Source organism: Rhinolophus ferrumequinum, chromosome 21 (assembly GCF_004115265.2).
Source record: "Rhinolophus ferrumequinum isolate MPI-CBG mRhiFer1 chromosome 21, mRhiFer1_v1.p, whole genome shotgun sequence".
Taxonomy (NCBI): Eukaryota; Metazoa; Chordata; class Mammalia; order Chiroptera; family Rhinolophidae; genus Rhinolophus; species Rhinolophus ferrumequinum.
In genome coordinates, this window is record NC_046304.1 from 45,546,724 (window position 1) to 45,564,585 (window position 17,862).

At 34.4% G+C, this 17,862-nt stretch overlaps 1 protein-coding gene across 3 annotated transcripts in view; it reads right to left on the reverse strand.

Annotated features, from left to right (window-relative positions):
- ABCA8 (ATP binding cassette subfamily A member 8) overlaps positions 1-17,862 on the reverse strand; it is a 69,708-nt gene that overhangs the window by 11,473 nt on the left and 40,373 nt on the right. For all 3 annotated transcript variants that reach the window (XM_033091561.1, XM_033091560.1, XM_033091559.1), the window contains 10 exons: positions 15,876-16,071; positions 14,186-14,352; positions 10,975-11,108; positions 10,302-10,439; positions 8,071-8,175; positions 3,950-4,123; positions 3,637-3,750; positions 1,883-1,996; positions 1,032-1,097; positions 487-578 (listed from right to left, as the gene is read on the reverse strand). In XM_033091561.1, coding sequence (XP_032947452.1) covers positions 487-578; positions 1,032-1,097; positions 1,883-1,996; positions 3,637-3,750; positions 3,950-4,123; positions 8,071-8,175; positions 10,302-10,439; positions 10,975-11,108; positions 14,186-14,352; positions 15,876-16,071 — 1,300 coding nt within the window. The remainder of the gene's footprint in view (positions 1-486; positions 579-1,031; positions 1,098-1,882; positions 1,997-3,636; positions 3,751-3,949; positions 4,124-8,070; positions 8,176-10,301; positions 10,440-10,974; positions 11,109-14,185; positions 14,353-15,875; positions 16,072-17,862) is intronic.

Consider the following 17,862-nt stretch of genomic DNA (forward strand, 5'->3'; position numbering starts at 1 on the left):
CTGTGTACTTGAATGATGCGACAAGAAAAAGTCTCAGCTTTTAAGTTCCATTCATAACTGAACTAGTCTATGACCCACCAGTTGGGTTTCTCACTACCACAGGAAAAAAAGCACAGTTATCACTGTCTTGGACCTTTTGGTGATTCAAGTCTTCCTTTCTGGAGCAGCAGCATTCCTTCTACTGTTAATCTATTCAAATTTATTGCTATTTAAACTGAACTAGCTGCTTGTAACTTTCTCCAGTGTTCCACTGCACACAATGTCTGATGGAGCCCTTAATGCGCAATGTTTCAGGTCTGTTTCCTCCACTATTTATAATCTTCTTTGGTTTACGTACCTAGATCTCTATGCTTTGTATTGGCACATGGTCACTACCCCAGCCTATCCTAGCACTTGGCATTTGTTTGTTAATGGATTAATTTATGCATGGAAAAATATTTTAAAATATTGATCACTGAAATGAAAGAATACAATTTGATTCCCAACCTAAATAACGGATCCTTTCTCATTGATTTCTTTCCAAACTTCCATTCCAGACATCGAAGAATAAAAACAAAGATGATACAATGAAGGAAAGGCTAGAAATAGAGAGAGAGAGAGAGATGCACAATTAGAAACAGTAAAAGAAAATGGTTTCATATCAGAAGTGAATTAGGAATAATTGGACTTCTACAAAGATGTATTTGGCAAAACCATTAAAATTTCCAATCATCTATTTGTCAAATTGTGAAACTATCAAATTCATTTTCAATCTTGTTGACAGAAACACTAGAAACAAATATAATTATGTGATACCATTACTTCATTTCCCCGAATAGTTGTATAGTGTTATCAAAATTTGGGAAGTGTATTATCTGGTTAGTTGATCTTTATAAAAAAAAATTGTTCCATATTTTATACATATTTTATCTCTATGGGCTACAAACACCTATCTATCCACCTTAATAAAAAGTTTCATCATGTTTACAGGAATTAAAATGGTTCCGTTTCGTAAAATACATGATAATTTTTAATGAAGAATGTGTTCTTACAATTAGGAATACCAGAAAGGGCTCTGCACCTGCTGGTTCTCCACTAAACAGAGGAAACAAAACAAGCTGCAAAAAAGAAACACAATGGTTAAACGGGAAGTTTTTATGTTTCATGAATTTTATTCATATAAAGGTGATTGGCCCATTGAATAGCCCTACTGGCATGACCCCCGATTTCACCAAGAGTGTTGGCTAAGCGTCCTTTTTATAATGTGTCGTGAGGGGCTGTCTTCCTTCTGCCCAAGGTCTATGAGCCACTGTGCTTTTGTTTGAATCAATAGTTATTCATCCACAGGTGAGAAAGTCTTGGGTGTCTGTGCTAGCCTCTCCAAACAGTGAGAGAGGCAGGATTTATCCTTATCATACAGACAGAACTTCCTGTCCCCATTGTTCCTTTCACAGGCCCCTTTCTTTCCTTCCCTTCACCCATGGATACCTCTTCACCCACATACTGCAACTTCCTGCCTTTTGTAGCAGCATGGAAGTTGTCCCCTAGAAAAAAAGGGGGTATTTTATTCACATTGAGAACTTCTCTAGAACCCTGAAATCCCCCCAATTAAGGACATTTCATTTGCCTCCTTTTAAAGCTGTGTAATGCTCAGAATAAGTGTAAAGGCTGCTTGATTGCTCACCACCCATTATCCTTCCTCCCCACCCATTCATCAGGGCCAGCTTTTCTATTCCAGTTCAGCTGAAGTATATCGTCCTCTCTGGGAAAAATTCCATTGGAATCCATGAAGTAGAAATCGTCAAATGTCATGCATATTTCACATGTTGTTCCAACTCTAAGCAAAGCTTTCACAATTGGTCATGAGTTCCAGGACACTGGGACAGATGGGGGTATTACTTACACGAATAGATATGAACATGCAGCCAATTAACGTGGTGTGTGGTATTAAAAAGGTGATGATATACAGTGAAACATAGGAATCCACCAGAAAAATAGCCACACAGAAGAAGGTGATCTAAAGAAAATACAAATACGTGTGTTCATCATTCTGAACTATAACAGATGCTCTAAATTGAGATGGCTCATCTTGGAGATATTCCTAATTTCCATTCCAACCTCAAAAACCAAGCTGAAATCAGTATATCTCCACTGACATTTTCTCTTAGTGATTTAGCCAAATTACTTTGGCCTGGAGTATCATGAAAGAAAAATCATGGGATCAATACAGGACCTAATATATATAGAATATTTTAAGTACAGAAAAGGATAAAAAGTGGTATATGTTGTTTTTGGAGGTAAAATTTAGAACTGTAGATAAGCAATAAGCATAGGTAAAAATTGAAATTGATATCTCATAGGAATAAAACAACAACAGTGAAAGAAGACTTTTGTTAATTATACCAATGGAGAAATATAAGCATTTAATAACTTGAAGTGGCACAGAAGTTCTAAAATACAAAATTAAAGGATAAGAGAAAATTATAGGGACGCCTGACGCTCTCAGATTTTTTCTTCTAAACTGTTGCAATGCCTTCCTAGAAGTTTCTGTACTTCTAATTTTTCTGTGTTACAAATCATTACTTTTATGGATTCCAGAATATTCTTCCTGAAAGTGCATCTCTGGTCATATATCTTTTCTGCACTCTAAGATTCCATGGCTTCCCACTCTCTGTAGAATAAATCCTTGAGCACATCATTTAAAGTCAGTCATTGTTTCAACCGTTATTTTCACCATAACTAGGACCACATTCAGGCTACACCTTGTTTTCTATCCACGTCCAACACGTTATGACCAGTTCCCAGGACTTTCTGCTAGCCTGGACTTTCTTTATTATTTTCTACTTGCACCATCATTCTTCTCTAGCTGTTGAAATCTTACACTTCTTCAGGTTTCACTCTCTAAAGGAAATCTCTGCTCTCGTTTTCATGAACGAATCTAACTCATCTATGGTTTTCATAGACCTCTTTGTTATTCAGTTGCATAATAGACTTTTAAAGACAGATGATATCTCAATAACTTTTGCCTTATCATTTTGTTTTAATAAGTGGCTGTTAACTCATCTGTTTGCCCTCTGCATGAACTTTCAGTGTTGAAACTGTGTATTTTTTTCTCCATGATAAGTCTTAGTTTGTGACACATTGTTGGAAGCCAATAAATGTTTGTTGAATTTGTAATTTATTTTTCGGTATCCTGAAATGACAGGAAATTAGAATAGATGCTTGTAGATTACATGTATTTTCCCTCCTAATTTATATAAAACAAGTGTTGCTTTACGAAATTAATTCTTGGTAGAGAGTTGGAGAAGTAGTTTGTAGTTTTAACTATGCTAGTAACAGTGTGTGTTATCTCGTGTAATTTTTGGAGGTCTTTGGAGCGATTTCTTTTTCAGTAAAAAGAAAATACAGATTTTTCCAGATTTGCTTCTGGTAAATATTTTACGGTTCTAGAAAAATTGGGTTCCTTTTAAAGAAAGACAAGGGTAGAAATAGGAAGAAAAAACGATGCAGACTTTGAAAAGAATCTGTACCTAAAGCAAACAATATATTTTAGACTGCAATATTAATTTATCATTCTACCAAGCACAAATTTTAAAGTATTAGCTCAGAATTGTACATTGCACATATAAAATAAATGTTCAAAAGAAACATACTTACAATAAAGAAGCAAAATGACCAAATGCCACTATTTTTTCTCCCCTTGCGAAAAATAAACGAAATTATATATGTAAAGAAGATAAGTGATATGGCGTAACCAATGGCACATGGGATCTGAAATCAACAGGAATATGTTGACTTTAATTAAAGACAAATGCAATTTAGGAAAACATTTAGGATCTAAAACACTGTCTAGCACAGGGTTTTATAGTTATTAAATTCATGACAATGTGAATATCAATGAAAACAATTTGTATCTTCAAATTTTCAAATTAAATCATACAATATTTGTCCTATGAAAATTGTCACTTACTTGCATAATCTGATTTATACTTCTAAAAATAGAATCGTGGAGGCTTAAAATGTAGTCCATCAGGTACATGAAAAGGAATATCAACCAGTACATCGGAACATCCACCAGCGCCTGCCCAAACCAGTAAGCAGAAGGGAAGAGCCCTGAAATCCGAAGCTGGGACCAAGCTTTGTTCTGAGTAGGAGACAGCAAAGGTACAGAGTGGTATTTCAATTTGACACTTAAGAGAATGTAGATTATGTAAGAAAATACTCAAGCAACACCTCCATTCGTAATAATTCTGCATCATGGCTACACATGTTATCTGGACCAAGGGATATGGATAATGCCAAACATAAGCGATCAGAACCATATGATTTCACTGATATGTGGTATCTAAAACTGAAAACAATGAAAGAACAAGACAAACAAATGAAGGAACAAAAACTCATAGACACAGACAATAGTTTAGTGGTTACCGGAGGGTAAGGGGGGTGGGGGGTGGTAGATGAGGTTAAAGGGGATCAAATATATGGTGATGGAAGGAGAACTGACTCTGGGTGGTGAACACACAATGTGGTTTATATGTAGATGATGTACTACAGAATTGTACATCTGAAATCTATGTAACTTTACTAACAATTGTCACCCCAATAAACTTTAATTAAAAAAAAAGACTTGAGAAAACAATCAAGAAAGGGTGACTGGCTTGAGGTTTTATGGTGGTAAGGTGGTGGGTGGGAATAAAGGTATCCACATGTGCAAAAAAAAAGAAAGATCAGTTTGCTGCTTTAATTCACAGCAGTGATGCCCATCACACATCTGATAGAAATATGTGAAAGAAGACCTCAGAATAACCAGGCATCAACAATGCAGTAAACAAAACAGTGGTTAATGACTTACAGGGGTGGTCACTATCTGAGCGGCTTACTTCCTGCTTCCCGTCAGTGCTCTGCTTGAACCCAGTATGAACTTCTCTTTCTCTCTCTCTTTTCTAGATTGCAAGTGTGTGTGTGTGTGTGTGTGTGTGTGTGTGTGTGTGTATGTAATTGCTTTGTCTTTTTAATCTAAGTTTTAGATTAATCTAAGTAATAAATGACATGTTACGGTAGTTTTGCCACAGCACACATTCAAACATTTATTACCCACCCAAATATTTATGTATATGTACATAAATATACATACATTCGTAAGTATAGGTGTATTTTGTATCACTTGCCATTCGCTGAATAAAGTACTAAATTACATATTTTGAAACTACTTACCAAGTGATGTGGTTTTGGCATATATTAAACTTTTCTAAAAATTTCGAATATATATATATATATATGTATATATATATATATATAATTTTTAAAAAAATATTTACATTCATTTGTTGATGGTCACTGATTAGCTAAATGATGTTCCTGTCTGAGATGTAATTTGACGTAAGGATTCATATGAAAATCCCCCAACACAGATCCATTCAGGTAGTACAATGATAAGGATTTGGTGATCTACTCAATATGTGGGTGAAACTGTGAGAGGAATGAAGGATGGTTTTAGGTTACCGACAGGATAACTGATGCATACTGCTGACATTTATGAAGACAGAAAATATGAAAGGGGGAACATATTTAAGAATATCATAAATTCAGTTTGGGAAGCATGAAGTTTGAGAGTCGTGATGCTTCCGGTGGAAAAGCTGAGAAAGGTGTTTGGATCCGCACTGGAATTACAAGTTAGAGATCTGGGCTAGAGTCAAATCTGTGAGTGACCAGTAGGCAGAAGGGATTTGAAGCCTTCAGATGAGATGAACTTGCCTAGGAGAAAATGACATCTAACACAAAAAGAAAGCCAGAGGTTGAGATCTGAGCATTTCCAAAATTTAGAGGTGAGAGAGGATTAGGAGAAACGTGGTGAAATCATGGCATCACATAGGCCAAAGAAAGTGTTCATGTTTTCTATGGGAGAAGTTTTAATTGGACTATGTTAGTGGCAGAATGACTGACAGTTGTATCAGGCCAGTAAATGGCATTTCCCAAGATTTCTGGAGGTTCTACTCTAGAAAGGGAATATTACACAGATAATACTCTATAATACGTTCTCTCTTCTCTTGGGCAACAGAATCACTTTGAAGGGGAAGTGACACAGATTAAGATGGTATTGAGTAAACAGAGATGCTTATGCAAGATTTCATGGATTTTCTGTATTAAAGTCACAAAAAGGGAGTCGTTAAAACATATTGTATTGAAACTTCTAAGTAAAGCTAATGTGAGTTGGCCGGCATTGATTATCATAAATTCACCATCTTAGGATTACTACTCAACATTTGTCTCCATTTCAAAACAACTGAATCAGAATCTTCACTTTAACCAAATGGTCCAGTAATTTGTAGGCACATTAAAGGGTCATTTGGATTTAATGAAAGCGTGTCTGTGAATGAAAACTTATAAATAGATTATCAGTTAAACATCCGGATTTTTTTTTTATTTCTCCAAGTTCTCACAGTTTCAAAAACATCATTTCCTTTTATTTCAACAATCTTTTTAATTTACTTTTTTGAAATATAACTTTCAAACAATAAAAAGTACCCATATTAAGTATATGGTTACATGAGATTTAATGAATGTATATATATTCCTGTATCATCATCATAATCAAGGTATAGAAATTTCCTTTAAACTCCAAATTTCTCATGCTTCTTTACAGTCACTAACCCTTATTGCTCGTTGCAAGTAACCACAGGTCTGCTTTTTGTCACTATGGACCAGATTCACACACAAAAAAAAAAAAAAAGAAAGAAAAAAAGAAAGAAATCATTCAGTATCTACTCTTTCGTTTCTCATTCATGTTGATGAGTTTATTAGCTGTTGCTTCTTTTGTATTGCTGAGTGCTAGCCCATTGCGTGGCTATACCAATATTTATATAAGTTCATAGCTTGGTGGACATTTGGATTGTTTCAGGTTGTTGGCTATTGTGAATAAAGCTGCTAAGGACATTAATGTACAAGTCTGCTTGTGGAAAGATGTTTTCTTTTCTCTTGGTAAATACTTAGGAGAGGAATTGCTAAGTCATACAATAAGTGTATTTTTAACTTTATAAGAAAGAGTCAAATTGTTTTGCAAAGTGATTGTACGAGTTACATTCCCACCAGCAATGTGTGAGAATTCCAGTTTCTCCACATCTTCACAAACTCTTGATATTGTCAGTCATTTTAACATTACTCATTTTATTTGGTGTGAAAAGGTATCTCACCAAGGTTATTCTCTGGATTACTCATGATATTAGCCATCTCTGCATGGCATATTTTCCATCTATGTATCTTCTTTGGTGAAGTATCTGCTCAAATATTTTGCCCATCTTTAAAATTAGGCTATATTCTATTAATATTACTGAGGTGTAAGAATTCTTTTATTCTTGATATAAATCTTTTGTGAGATATATATGTATTGTGAATATTTTTTTTTCTCCAGCCCACAGCTTTTTATTTTCTTATTGGTGTTTTACAAAGAGCAAAAGGTTTTAACTTTGATGAAGTTCAAGATATGATTTTCTCTTATGGTTTATGCTTCTCCTGTCCCATCTAAGAAATATTTGCCTACCACAAGATCTATGATTCATTGCAAAGTCATTTTGTGTATGGTGTAAGGTAAATGTTGATAACATTCTTTTTCATAATGATGATCAAGTTTCCATTCAATTTGCTGGAAAGATGAACGTTACCCCATTTTAGCTCCCTGGCAGTTTTATTGAAAACAAAGTGATGATATGTGTGGGTTTATATCTGAAATGTCTATTCCATTTTATATATTTATATGATTATACTTAATTAGTACAATACATTCTTAGTTATTATAATTTTGTAGCAAACCTGGAAGTCAGAAGAATAAATCCTTCAACTTTGTTTTTCAGTTATTTTGTCTATTTTAAGTTCTCTGTATATCCATATACATTTTAGAATCATTCTCTATAATCTATTTATCTATATTATGTATATTTCCATTTGTAAAACCTCTTTTTATTTTTATAACTTAGAATTTATGTCTGAATTGGCTGCTCAATTAAACATATAAAAATAGCCTCTTAAAAAATACTGTAATTATATTACCTTCAGCATATAATCATACAGAGTAATGAATATTTCAGTTACTGTTACCTTATAATCATCAATGCTGCTCATGGCTATATAAGGAGCACAGCTGGATGCCAAAATCAACCAGAACATGGCAGGGACCAGGAGTTGAAATGGATTATTTTGTTCCTTTTGAAAAATGCAAAAAATGTAATGAGCTGAATAAACAAATCCAAAATTCATTTTCTGGAATACATTTTAAAAAACACGAAACAGATTATGTATAATCCCGCCTTAGGTCCCTTTTGAGGTTACCAAACTCTTTCGTTATCCATTCAGTTTTGTAGCTTGACTTTTGGCTTAATACCTCAATTTATGAAAAGGAAAGTGATTCAAAGAAGGTAAATAAATAACTAATCTTACATCATTGGAAAGTAGCAAGAGTAAGATTTTTCATTTTCTTACTTTATGGTTTTAAAATTGATTCTGATGCTAAATCATAAATAATGATAATGTACAGCTGACGCATTCAATTTCCTAATTGATTTTTGTAATCATTTGAAATGGAATAGTTTAGCTCAAAAATCATATCAGATATTTTATGGGCATAGCGATAATAAGTTATCTTTTTAGGTACACCATGAGACGAGATAAATGTTGGTTGAGGATGCAAAAGTAGAGATGAGGTATTAGCAGGGGAAGTAAAATCTCCAAGGCAAACCTTGCCCTTGGTGATGCATATTGTCGCTCCTTTCTATAACTGTCTTGAAGGACAGAAGATTTACAAATTCTCTTGAAAGCAGTTCCCACCTTACTTTCACGATTCACGCAGTTGTTTGATTATGCACATTACTGAAAAAAGGCGTAACCAGAGGCTGATTGTCTTTAGCCTGGCCATCAGACACACTTGCCAAACACAGAAAGGTGAGATTTAAGCTTATTGTCAGAATCTTTCCAGAACACCCTACATGGGGGCGGGGGGAAGGGGAGGGTTAGTACTCAGTGGCAAATCCATTGATTTTGGGCAAGACAAAAGTAAGGTCTGAAATTACAAACAAACTCTTACATGAGCAATAAGTAGGTAAATTCGAACAGCGCATAAAATAAGTTGCTGAGGATGTTAAAGTTAAGATGTTGGGCACATAAATATAAGGTCAACTGAGCTGGTTGGTATCATCAGACTCAGCCTAGCTAAACAGAATGTTTTTACCGCTGAAAGCCCAAGGCGATTTGCTCAATTATTGTATCCTCTTTCAGAAACCAGAAAAAAATGCCTTCAGAGTAATATAGGAGGTGAATTAAATAATCCATAGCATATATTCCAAAATTAATTAACACTTGATTGGTGGATACAACTTTTCGCTTCAATGATTAAGTTCCTTACACACACTGACTGAAAGGAATTTTCACTTTTTGAGTACACAGTGAAATATGTTGTGAGAAGGTAACTCAAGATATTGCTAGACAATAGGAAAATAATGATGGATACATGGTCCATTTTATATGCACATGGGTAGGTGGTTATTAGCCATATATCATCATAAAACTTCATAGTTGAGTGGCGGATAGATAATTTCCAGACCTCTGCCATTCATTTATGTAGCTAACAAATAAGTTATTCAGTGCTTACTATTTGCTGATCCCTATCTCATGTACAGGGTATTATGTAATGTTAAAGATACATGGTCTCCATGCTCAAAGAACTCTTTAAGAGGAAGAAATATATTTAGGCAATAACCAAAAAGGAATAATTACAAACTCTGATAGGTATTCTGGTTTCCAAACTTACAGGGCTATAGACAATCCAATCACTTGGGCCTTTTTTCAGAAATAAAGTGCTTTTTGTTTTTTGTTTTTGCCTCATGCATGAAAAAGTTGGTTTGGTAGGTCTAGGGTAGGCCCCAGGAATTACTATTTTTGACAAAGAACTGGAGTAATTCTAATGTAAGCAGTTGCAATTCTAACCTGAACTTTGTCCTAATTTTTTTTGGTAATATTTATAAAAGTAATAAGGCCTCTCTCTCTCTCTCTCTTTCTGTTCTTTCCTTCTTTCTTCTGTTACTTTTATGCCAGTCACAGTGCTGCATGATTTCATTTCCATTTCATCACATTCTCTGAAAATATATTGTGTTAGGTCTATTTTGCATTTAAAAAGTTGAAGCTCTGAAAAGTATATTTATTTCCCAGAGCCAGAGAGCTAGGATGAATCCAAAGGCTAATTTCTCACGCAGTGGTTTGCTCAATAAGAATAAATCTCCAGCACTTAAAAGAGTGATCTGGGAGATTCCTGTTGGAGGAGAGCTTGTAAGACTTACCTCCAAAAATGTACTTCTATCAGTTTGGATACGTGCTGATGGTTCAACCATTCCAAGCAGCCCGTTGCTAACAATATCCATGAGAACTGGGAAGCAATTCAGTCTTTTGGTATTGCAGGCTAATGAAAAGCTGTAATTCTAAAATACAAAAAGCAAAGTTATAAATCCTCAGAGATCTTCATTTTTTAAAAAAGGTCAAAATACAATAGTTTAATTAAAAAGTCATGTTTTTCAAACGGTGTCAAATAATCAAAGCAAACACTGTGTAAGTAAGCCAAAACATGTACATAAACTATATCTGATTTTCAGGACACCAAGTGTCTGGCTTAAGGTTAGAATCAACTGTTATTATTGTTTAAGAATAAAACATAAGTTTCAGAATATATGTATTAGAAAATTCCTTGGGAGGAAATATGAATTCTTTGGACTTAAATATGTACTTGGCAGTGAGTATTGTATAGTATTTATTTTGCTAATGCACACAGTTTGTGTTGGTAGCTAATGATTTATATATGAATTATTTATCATACTAATGACTGAAATTCATTAAGTAATAAATGAAAAGCAGTATATGTTTCTCATTTTGTTTCCTAAATTGGAAACCTGAGTACACTGATAGTATACTAGCTTTCTCCACCTGTAGGAAAATCTACGAAATAAGAGACTGGCATACCTCTGCATGACCAGACACAATGATGGCTCCATTATAAGACGGATCATCTAAGCCACTGCCAGCTCCAAATACATCCACTTCCAACGCTATGTTCTGACGCTCCACAGAATGTATAAAGTCATCAATGCTTGCCCCTGAATTGTAGTTAAGTATATTAAGTATCACAAAACGAAGAAGATCGATATCAAGTTGTGCAGTGAAATTAACATCAACGTCCTTATATGATGCTTACTGTAATGTGACACACGCATGCTACTGTAAATTAAAACTCTACTCACTTCTTATGGACTTTATAATATATTTATTTACTTATCATTATTGCCATATGGTGCATTTGAAATAGATTTTTTTTCTAGACTCTTTCAATGAGTAGCCATATCAATAAGTTTTTAATGATGCGGATAATTTCTAATTAACCAACACATCTGCTAAATCTCACTTCACTACTACTAGATTAATAATTGATTTTTCAAAATGTTTCTTGAGACAGGAAGACAACTTGTTGAACGGCCATGTTAAGAGCTCCATGGAACTTCTCCCCAGGAAAAAAACCCAAAAAACATAACTTGTAAAAATTACTAAAAACCCAACAAGTTAAAATCTTTTGATTGTCTTGGGGACATATAGAAAATGAAAAAAAAAGTTTAGTAAAATCTATTGAATCTATATAAAAACACTAAGAAATTGTGGCAAATACCTACACCTTCACTTCCCTTCCTTGATGAACATAACAGAAGTTCTATTGGTAATGGATGTAACCAAGAACCTGGGGATCCTTCCTCCTCAAGCCCAGCCGAGGGGTGCAGTATCTTCCTGGGAAGAACTGGGCACCACTATTTTTGGCCTCTTGTTTCTAGATTAGAGCTTCCACTTTATAAGTAGGGGATGGATGGAAGAAGAGAACTCCAGAACTCTCAGCAACTCTTGCCTGGTGTCAAGCTTCTGCAACATGAGGCTGAAGGGAATGAGAAAGTTTGGTGGTCTGTCCCTCCCAGGAAGATAACTGGGTATATATATTGAAGTTGCATCCCTTCCTCACACCACATATAAAAGTTAGCTCAAAATGGATCATAGACCTAAATGTAAGAACTAAACGTACAAAAACCTGAGACAAATATATGGGAGTAAATCTTCGTGATCTTGAGTTAGGCAAAGCCTACTTAAAGATGTCATCAAAAGCACAGGCAAGGAAAACATTAAGTAAGACTTCATAAAATTAAAACATTATGCTTCAAAGGACACCAATAACAAAGTGAAAAGACAATCTATAGGATGAGAAAATATTTGCGAAACATTTAGATTCGATTCTTGTTATTCACAGTAGTTACAGATTCACTTCTAGGAAGTCACCACAAATACTAAATTAGTGAATACTGAACCATTGCTCCTGGAGGAAACACAGGATTAGGCTCCTGTGAGCCTCTGGCCTCGACAGTTTCTTTAAGCAATCAATACATTGCTTTATTTTATGTATGTTTCTGTGTATGTATTGTTGATTCATTAACATTGATCTCACAGCCAAATATCACTGTAACTCATGCCTGATTGAAGCTTAGCTAACACACATATTTTCTCTGTAAGGTACATCACGGCCTTCCTGACTTAGGAATGCTGGGTAGCACTTCCTCACTACATGTGGGAGCTATTTTAAACAGCAAAATCACTAAGAAAAATGTGAAAAATGAGGCACTAAACAGACTACAGAAAGGATATTTGTTTATGGTGTGAGATACTTATTAACAGTGTTAGAGCTGAGGCTAGAAGACAGAGTATCGCGTTGTTCTACCTCAGCTGGAAATGCATGCTATCAGTGACACAAAATTTTCATACCTCTGAGCACATCTGTGAATGACCACAAAAGTGCCACAAGTCTTGGTTTGGGGGTTACAAATAAATTTTAGTGAGTAGATAAGTTTGCAAACACATCATCTATGAATAAGGAGGATCTACTGTATCTGACAAGAAACATGTATCTAGAATATGTAGAGAACACTTTGAATTCAATTTAAAAAATATAACTCATTTATTAAAAATGAAAATAAAATATATTTCTCCAAAAAAGATACAAAACTGGTCAGGTCATGAAAAGATGTTCAACATCATTAGCCATTAGAAAAGTACAAATCAAATCACAAGATACTACTTGACAGAGAGTAGGAGGGGTATGATAAAAAGCAGAAAATAACAAGTTGTTGGCAAAAATATGCAGAAATTGGAACTCTCACAAAATACTAGTGTAAATGTAAATTGGTGCAGTCACTTTAAAAAATAGTTTGGTAGTTCATCAAAAGATTAAACATAGTCACCATATAATCCAACAATTCTACTCCTAGCTTTATATCCCAAAGAAATGAAGAAAAAATATATTCACATAAAAACTTGTCCATGGATGCTTATAGAAGTATTAATTATAGTAGCCAATTATTGAAAGAAAATCCAAATATCCATCCTCTGATGAATAATAAAATGTGGTATATCCATATGATAGAATAGTATTCAAGAATTTAAAAAATTAAGTACTGACACATGCTACAATGTAGATGAACCTTGAAAACATCACGTTGAGTGAAAGCAGTCAGTCACGAAAGATCAGACATTGTATGAATCTACTTATATTAAATGTCCAGAGTAGCGAATCCATAGAAATAGAAAGTGAATTTGTGATTGATCAGAGCTGGGGGCAGAATAAATGAAAATGATGACTAATGAGTATGGAATTTCTTTTTTGAGATGAAAATATTCTCAAATGAAGTACAGTGAGGATTACGACATCTCAAGACGTTAGAATGGTTTTTTGGGGGGTGCAAACTCTTTCATTTTCCAAACTGCCACCAGATCATTTATTTCTAATTCCTGCTCCATTTTAGGGCTTGTAGGCATCATCCCTAAGCCTTATAAACTGTTTGGAACACATGCTAAAGAAGTCAAGGGTGACCGGATGGCTCAGTTGGTTAGAACGGAAGCTCTCAGTAACAACAGGGTTGCCAGTTCAATTCCCACATGGGATGGTGGGCTGTGCCCCCTGCAACTAGATTGAAGGGCAATGACTTGGAGCTGATGGGCCCTGGAAAAACACACTGTTCCCCAAGATTCCCCAATAAAAAAAATTAAAAAAAAAAGAAATCAAAAGCTCATGTTTCTCTCTCAGATTTACGTTTTCTAAGTAATGCTCTGAATAGTGAACGTATTTGGAAATTCACCACATTATTACCTGTTTTATTGATGATTAATAATTGAGTGAGAGGATCGTGTGGTTGTTGTCCAGGAGCAAGGAAGTATAAATGAGGAGAAAGTTCCCAAGTGTAACTGCTTTGATATATTTTCAGGATGATGTACTCCAAAAGAACAGGGAAAAATCCAACTGCTAAAATCAACAGCCTACACAGAAGAAAATTGCCAATGTCAATACATCGTCATTTCCTAAACTTTGAAAATTCTCTGAGCAGGTTATAATTTAATGAGATCAGGAGAGTGTGAAAATTAAACATATAAATCTAAGACTCATTTCTTGAGCATTTTGTCCTTTTCCTATCTCTAAATGAGAGATAGTAAAATGCAGATGTAGCCTTCGTTCATTTCTCTTGTTGCTTTCTGGCCATTAGATAGCCTACACAATTGCATGTGATCTATGTCCTGTAACTCTATGTCCAAATTCTGCCTCTCTACTGGGATTCCAGTGTGATGCTCTCCTTTTCTGCTGGTTAATTCATCAACACTTTATGCTCAATTTTTTTCCCTGTCCAATCCTCTTCACATAGTCTCTATTTCTCTTGGTGACTACATGATTTCTTTAGTCTCCCAGCTCAAATTTTCAATTATTTTTTATACTTCATTCTCCTGTATTATCCATTTTAAATAAGTTGAAAATCTTTATTACACTTTTGTTATATCTTACTTTGAAACCTTTCTCTATTCCTAATTTCTAATTTTACAATATTACATCTTGTCAGAATATTTGCTATACTAACCAGCATCTCTGAAGACACTGTTATACAGTGCTGCCAGATTAATATTAAGGATGTTTCTCTTTTTTATTCATGATTTTTTTTTAAGATTTTCTTTTTTTAAATTTTTTTATTAGTTTCAGGTGCACAAGACAAAGTAATACTTAGACATTTATCATTTATATCTCTCACACTGTGTGAACCCCCCTCCCCCCATCCACTATCCCTCTGACATCGCACAGAGCCATTACATTTCCAAAGGATGTTTCTTAAATCATGCTAATCTTGTCACAGGTTCTCAATGAATTCTCAATATTTATTTATTGAACAAGTATTTATTGAGATTCTACTATGTGCCAAGCCTCCTATTTCTTTGATGCTTAATCAACGTACTCATACACAAGGAGCTGATGAACAGCCCAAGTACTATGGATACCAAGGTGCTCATGAGAGGTGATATGAATCTTCAGAGCAGGGATAGTGCCTATTATGCACACTGTAAGGATGGAGAGTGAGCTACCATCACTTAAGAGGGCTGGAGGGAAGTCATGACATCTGGGTAAGAGCAAGTTGGACTTAATGGGAAAGTCAGGACTTCCAGGGAAGAGTCAGTAGCATAACTATACAGCATCTAAAACAAGGTATGGCATATGCATACTGGGAAAAAATTCTGTATCCCAATGTTTCTGTCATCTATCATAGTAGAAACTTCGAAAGAGAGTGAATATTACATTACTTTAACATTTTCCCTAAAATTGGCTCAGAAACACAGTAAGTTCCACCTGCTAGTCTCCTAATAGATAACCACAGGGACCATGAACTAGACGGAGTATTATCCTTTACCCAGTTTTGTAGATACAGAAATTTATTTTTTTGTTTGTTTTCTCTTGATTTTAGACCTTACATTTGTTTTTGAATGCATTGACTAAATGAAACCTATGACACTCTGCTACTCACAGTGATAAAAGAGCTTTTCTTTCATGCTTTAACTTTAACAAGCGAACCCTGGCAATTGCGCAGATTTGCTGTCTCCATAGAGCCATGCCACCTACTATTTCTCTCATCTCATTAAGTGAAGAGAGAACTTCCATCTCAACAAGACTTTCTGTGTCTTCAGCTCTTTCTGCTGGTACTTCTCCCAAAGTGGGAACATCTGCAAAACACAAAATGAGGAGTTTATTTGTTGGGCTTAAAAACAGTCTGAACACAAGAAAAGAAGGTGTCTGTGACTTTGAAGACAGGCAGGTAGAAATTATCCAATTTCTAACACAAAGAAAGAAAAATAAAGAATGAAAAACCTAAACAGAGTATCGGAGATCTGTGTGACAATATCAAATAACTGAAAACAGTATAACTGGAGTCCCAAAAAGAGAGGTGAAAGGGAATGAGACAGAGGAAAAAATATTGAGAAAAAAATTTTCCAAAATTGATATAAAATATTAACTCATTGATCCCAAAATTTGAAGAACCCTCCAACACTATTTTCAAAAATAACCATGAAACTACAAATTCTTGTTACCCAGTGATAAAGAAAAAAATCTTGAAAACAGCTAGAAAAAAGGACACATCACATATAGGAGAAGAATGATATGGACAATGGCTAGCAGCACATCAGAATAAATGGAGTCTAGAAGAAAATGAAATGATGTCCCATACTAAAAGGCAAACACATAGCAATTTAGAATTCTATTTCCTTATAGAATTCTATGTCTAACAAAAGTATCCTCTAATTACTAAAGAAAAATACAAAATAAAGACATTTCTACATAGCACGATCAAAACCTGACACAATTTGTTTCTATCAATCATGGATTATAAAAAGTGCCAAAGGATAGCTCGTATTCAAATGAAAGCAGCTGTATTAATATTAGACAACTTTAGCGTTAGGATAACTGCAATTACTTCAGGTAACTGTGATTACCAGGGTTTAAAAGGGACCTTTCATAATGATAATGAAGGCAATTAATCAAGAAGACATGCTAATCCTAAATGTGTATGAGCTTAATAACAGAGATTCAAAGTACATGGAGTAAAAACTTACCTAACTAAAAGGAGGAAAAGACAAAATTAGACACATGTAGAATTACTGTTGGAGATTTTAACTATCCCTCACTTGTAATTGATAGAAAATATAGGAAAAAAAATCAGGGCCATAGATTATTTGAACAACTCTATCATTCAACTTGACCAAATTGATATTTATACAACTCTCCCCACAACTGAAGTTCTATAAATATATAGTCTATATGTATATATTTCAATAAACACCAATATATGCATTTATATGTATATATGTATGTATGTATGTATACATGTTTTTAAATGAACAAGAAAAATCCACCAAAATAGAAGAAATGCTGGTCCAACGAGTCTCAAAAAATTTAAGAAATTTAAGTCATAGGTTATGTTTTATGACTACATTAAGTGTTTTAATGTCAGTCACAATAATAGGAAATCCACAAGTATTTCATTGAATAGTATGTTTGTAAATCATCAAGTATGACAATAATGTCTCTGCAATATGGGCATATCATCAAAGATGTAAAAATTATTTAATATAACCAAATAAAACTTTTGGATTTGGAAAGTACAATAACTGAAAAAAATTAGCTGAAAAATAAAAGCTCAACAGATTTCATCTGACACAAGAGATGATTAGTAAACATGATAGTAGATAAATTGAGATTATTAAGTCTAAGAAACAGAAAGAAAAAAATGTTGAAAAATGCAGTCTCAGAAACATGTGAGACACCATCAAGCATACTAATATATACTGCCACAAACAATAATGGGAGTTGCAGAAGAAGAGGGTAGAGAGAACCCAGAAAAAATAGTTGAAAAAATAATGGTTAAAATCTTCCCAAATTTGATGAAAATCTCTAATCCATACATATAGGGAGCTCGACAGACTCCAAGAAGGATAAACATAAAGAGGTCCACACAT